This window comes from Vigna umbellata, chromosome 5, assembly GCF_029865625.1.
Source record: "Vigna umbellata cultivar VRB3 chromosome 5, Vumbellata_1.0, whole genome shotgun sequence".
In the NCBI taxonomy this organism is placed as follows: Eukaryota; Viridiplantae; Streptophyta; class Magnoliopsida; order Fabales; family Fabaceae; genus Vigna; species Vigna umbellata.
The window spans coordinates 50,399,734-50,405,733 of NC_142169.1; the positions used below are offsets into that span (position 1 = coordinate 50,399,734).

The 6,000-nt window shown below is 32.5% G+C and overlaps 1 protein-coding gene across 1 annotated transcript in view; it reads left to right on the plus strand.

Annotated features, from left to right (window-relative positions):
* The window catches only part of LOC148198535 (uncharacterized), a 46,456-nt gene extending 42,703 nt beyond the window's left edge, over window positions 1-3,753 (plus strand). The window contains exon 6 of the mRNA XM_088115838.1: window positions 3,387-3,753. Coding sequence (XP_087971964.1) covers window positions 3,387-3,753 — 367 coding nt within the window. The remainder of the gene's footprint in view (window positions 1-3,386) is intronic.
* The last annotated feature ends 2,247 nt before the right edge of the window (window positions 3,754-6,000 follow it).

A 6,000-nucleotide genomic window follows, 5' to 3' on the forward strand; every position in this document is an offset into this window, starting at 1 on the left:
TGTCGCTCGGCCCCGAGGTGGGCACCAAAATGTTTCGGTTGAATTGGTCCGAGGGTCAGTCGTCCTCCCTTGCTCTGCTCTCTTTTGATCTTCAATCCTCTTCCAGAACGCGATCCACTCCAATGGGTTGTTGACCTGCAGAAGACACTCTGACGTTCAAGTCAGATATGTTTCATAAAGAGGTCTATATTTTATTAGGATAGAAAAGGATCATTGTACCTGACATTAGTTGTATTATTTATAGAGTTTGTGGCAGTCAAGTCCATTGATTAGTTATTAGTATATTTTAGGGAATCAAACCCAATAATCAATAATTAATACCATATATTTGTAAAGCGTAAGGTAATCTGACCTATTAATACCTGATAATTGCCCATGAATGACCATTAACTCTAATCGGTATATTTCATATAGTACAAATTTAAATATTAGAATATATGTTTGTTAATATTATTGATAACAGTTGAAAAACTATTATTTTTATACTTAAAATTGACTTCAATTACAACCTTTATGACTTAGAAATTAGCTTGAACTCATGATTTGGTTGAATTATTGGAAATAAGAGAGTTGGACAGGTTTTATGCTTGATTTCCTTGTTTTTGCAAGTTTAAAGATGAATTTAATTAAAGAAGTGAAGTAGGAAAGAGAAAGAGACAGAAAAGGACACAAAAAGTGCAAAAGAAGAAAATCAGCAAGTACCGCTCAGCGCCAATTACCGCTGAGCGGCACTTTTCAGTACTCGTTGGCACCGCTGAGGGGAAGAATTGACACGCGCTACTACCGCTGAGCGGCACTTTTATGGGCTTGGGCCTAATTTTCTGTATTTTTTAGAATAGTATATAAGCTTTAGGACGTCCTAAGGTTTGTATCTTTGGTGGGAACGAAGCATAAACACATTTTTCACCCCTTGGGGGTAGAATTGGAGATGGTAACGACTCTCCTCTTCTCTTTCTCAGGTTTTTCTATCTCTTACATTCTTTCATTCCATTGTTTTTTATCTAGTTCTACCATGAATATGGCAAACTAAACTTATTTTGTTGTTGGGGAATCAATGTAAATCCTTTGAAACTCTCTTGTATGAAATTTGTTCTTCAAGATCATTTTTATTATACACGTTTTCTTTCATTAATAGTTAGGGTTTTTCCTCTTTGCTCAAAGCATGCATTGTTTAACTCATTCGATGTCATGATTATTGGTTTTGTTGAACTGGACACATATAGGGAAATCTAGATCTGGGGAATCTCTCCCAACAGTATATTACAAACCTAGACATAGGAGTATGATGGTTGGTTGCCTTTAAGCTTCTGTGCTTCAGAATTAATTATTAGGGATGCTAGGAATTGTATGAACTCATAATTAAGGATAAGATTTCTTCACCGAGACATCGGGTTTAAGGTAATTTAGAGAGTGGCATTAACATTAATGAAAAGAATGATGAATTCCTAAATACAAGAGAGTGGATAGGATGAAATTGATAAACCCCAACAACATATTCATCCATATATTTCAATTCACGTGTTTTGTTTCTTCTTGCCCATTGATCATCACATGCATACATATTTTACCTTTTAGTCTTTTGCATTTGAAACTTACAATAATTTGTTCACAAGTCATAATTAATCAACAAAAACACACAATTGTCTAGGTCGTGAGTCCTTTGGGAGAACGATAATTGGTCTTACCAGGTTTATTACTTGATAGGATTCGGTTACACTTGCCGAGGGTTAACAAGTTTTTGACTCCGTTTTCGGGGATTGAAGATTTGTTCATCAAGTTTTTGGCGCTGTTGTCGAGGAATCGTGGTTTAACTAGTCTATTTGTGTGATTTTTGATTATTTTTGACTTGTTGTGAATTTTGTTTTTCTGTTTTTATTTTCTTTTTTTTCTATTTTTATTTTCTAATTTTATTTTCTATTTTTATTTTCTGTTTTTATTTTCTGTTTTTCTTTTTTTATTTTCTATCTTCTTATCTTTTCAATTATATCTTTTGATTATTTCTTCTCTTTGCTATCTTTTTGTGCTAACAAAATTTTTCTAGGGTTTTGTTTCCTTGTGTATGCAGGGTAATATTCGAACTAGAAGCAAAAAGATTTCTGAACCTCTTCTTGAAGGCCTGGACGAAAATAGTAGGAGGAGGAGAATTCGAACTTCACGAGAACTATTCCCTTCTCTTGAGACACTCTTACAACCTTCACCACCAAGGTCTTACCATAGCACTGAAAATATGACAGAGGAGAATAATGGTAGATGGACTCTTGCAGATTGCACCACTTTTGTTGGCCCTCAACATTTTAACAATATAGCAAGGTCGAGGGTCAATGCTAAACCTTTCTAGATTAATTTGAGGGCAATCATGCATTTAACCAAAGTAAATTCTCAATCAAATGCAAAACATTTCTAGATTATTCACAATAAATTCAACCAAAGTACATTCTCAATCAAATTCTATTGTGTTTAATCGTGTATATTCTTAAATCTCCTAACCAAGTTAAAAGTTAATCAATCAAAGTAAATTCTCAATTGATTATAGTTGAAATTATTACTACCAACCAAAGTACATTCTCAATTGATAGTAAAAACCATTTAATCATATGAAAGTTCCTAAATTAAATCAAAGTAGATTCTCAATTAAACCTAGAAATCCTAGAACTCATATAATCAATATGCATGTAGATTCAAACACATTATGATGCAAAAATCCTTACTTTTAACAAGATAGAGAGATGAAAGACATATAGAGAGAGAACAACTTAAATCAATAATCAAAATAAACAATTGCATTAACTTAACGTAACCTCAGAATCCATCATGGAATTACAACATAATAGCCCTAGATGCTTAGCTCTCCATGAATGGAGTTGAATACAAGATGAAAGAAAAGTGAGAGGAGTGTCAGAGAATGAATGAAGTGAAGTCCCCTGGGTCTCTTTATATAGGGCTTGAATGGACTTGGACTCTGAATATTCAGTTGACAGAATCTTTTATCTCATATCTTCCAAACAATTAAAGGATTTAGATAATTATAACATTATTTGGAAGATATTTTCTGTTGATATTCTCAAATTAAATTAATTCAACAACTGAATTTTATCTTTTAGCTTTTCTAAATTTTCCAAAATTACACATAAGCCCTGAAATTTCTTCTATCTGTACTTTAGCCCCATTTTAATTTCTAAAATTGCAAGAAAGCCCCTCAGTTGACCACCCTTGACCAGATTCAAACAGCATTGACCAGTTTTGACTAGAGAAAGGACACGCCAATGAGTCTCGCCACGTGTCTGCTCCCTTTCCACCCAAAATTAGGGTTCTGTAGATTGGGGGAAAGGAGCTTTCTCTGTTTCGGCACAATGCATGCTGGTTCCTGATTGGTTTTCTGTTTGCAGGTTTAGGGTTGGAGATGATGGCCTATGCTCCGGCGAGATTGGCACGCGAGTAAGATGTTGGTGGCGCGATGATAGCTGCCATGGGAGATGCGTGTTGATGGTCTGGTGCGTAGAGGCTTCTCTCGATGGCTGGGGCGATGAAGAAGAGGGAGTTGCGAGTGGAAGAGTGAGATGGTGCGACTGTGTTTCGCGAGTGGAGAAGATGAACGGTGGTGATGGTTTATGGTGGCTGCTTGGCGAGAAAGGAGGACAATTTGGTGGTGGCGGCATGGAGGAAGTAGCGCGGCTAGGTCTCGCGATTGACGAAGGAGACGAACGGGACTCCAGCGATGGTGGTCGTGGTGGCGCCATTGGAGTTGAGGTGTGAGTGGCGTGGAGGCGCCAAATGGAGTGGTTGCGCGATGGTGACCGGCGACAAGGATGGTACGGCGGCGACTGACGGTAGAGCGGCGGTTAGGGTTTCTGTGGAGAAGGTGGAGAAGATTATGTTTAGGGTTGAGGTGGCATCATCTGGTGGTTCAATCTGTTAATGGTGGACTGCCACGTGGCATGATCTAGTGAAGTCTGACTAGTTAGTGGAAGAAGGGGTATGGGTAGGAAAATTTAGGGGTGTAGGAGAAAAGGCTTAGTGTTTGGCCTTGGTTGTTGGCCAGTTTCAGAAATAGGAGTGTATGTAGGAATTTTAGGAGGTGCAAGGGTAAAAGCTGTTTGTGTGGCACATTTGTATATTATTTATCAAATAAAATCTGATTTTGGGCCTTAAATTGCAATTTGGACCAACAAAGCTTATATTTCAGTTGTATCAACAAACATTAGAACATTCAAGAATAATTTATGCGCTAAAACACACTTTTTATGCCCCTTTTATTTCCAAACACAATGAATCCAATCATCACAAATCCTCTTTAAATCAACCATTTAAGCACATTTGGTTATTGTTGGTGACAACCTAATCTCCTAGACTTCAAAGCACCAACATACTCTATCTCATTCTAGTATAGAAATTAAATATCGATGTGTTGCAATTGTCATTGTTGAATCTCATTGGCTCTACAATCTCCTACAAGAGCTTCATTTTCCTTTCCTTCAAGTTACTTTGGTATACTATAATAATGTTAGTGTCATTTATCTATCTGGTAATCTTGTACAATACCAACGTATATACCTACATGAGCTTCATTTTCCTCTCCTTTCAGTCCCTTCATGCTACCAGATCGTTGACATCTTCACCAAAGACCTAAGCGTCTATGAACTTCCCGCTTAGAAATCGGGATGTGATAGAATCTAAATTATTTTTCTGAAATTAAGCTAATTAAGAATTAATCTCTTATAATTAAGCTAATCAAATTTTTATAATTAGGTTATTAAATATTTTACGATGTTATGCATAATTACATTCTTCATTTAGATAATATTTTTATCTATATATACGTATTTCCAATACATAATGAGACACACATTGAAATCATCTTTCCTTTTTACATGTATATATATATATATATATATATATATATATATATATATATATATATATATATATATATATATATATATGGAAGCAACGCTTGAAAAAATATAGAGAATTTATTTTAAATTATATATATATATATATATATATATATATATATAACTATTGATTATTTATATAATTTACTTACCCAATTATATTTTTCACTATTTAAATTAATTTTTGTAAAATAAATAATTTTTTTTTGTGAAACATTTTTCTTTAAAAAGAAGTCATATTAAATATTATTATGAGTCTACTTTTTCAATTATGTTATGTTGACACTCTCAAAATTCATCTATTATTAATTACATATAAAATATTTTTACCAAGTGTAATTTTTTATCTAACGAAAAATTTTTAAAAAGATTTATATGCAAATCATTTATAGAGAAAATAACCTTATCACCAATAATTTGATATAATAAATTGTTTTTTTTATAATAACCTTAAAAATAATCTACAGTAAATTTCAATTAAATAATAGAATAAAATTGTTTTCTTCATATATTATTTTAATTTTTTAAAAATATTTTTTTTATTAAAGATAGATAATAAGTCTACAAGGGTGAGACGATATTAATATGCTCCAATTAATAGTGTACACTGATAAATAAATAAATAATAATATTTTGAAAATAATAGAAAAAGTGGTAAAAGTCTCTGAAAAAAATGGTGATAATAATAATAATAAATAGATAGATAGTGATAAAATTAATATAAATGATAAAAAGAAATAATATTTGTTATAATAAAAATGAGAGTAAAAAACTATGAAACTAAGCACATAATTTAATATAACAATTGAAATAAAAAATAGTCATAGTTATTTTAACTACACTTGTAGAAGAAACATGATAACTGATGTAAGAAAGATAACATTAGAGTGTGATGAAAACTACAACAAAAATGGTGAAAGTGATTAGAATGATAAAAATTAAATAAATACACTAGAGAAATAAAATATAAAAAAAAATATTATATCTTATGAATACTCATCACATCTTAATCAACAAGGGACTTTAAAAATTAACAAATAAATGTGAATTAAATAAAAAGAATAAAAGCTGGGATGAAGAAAGAGTTTAGTGAGTAAGGAAAAAGGTA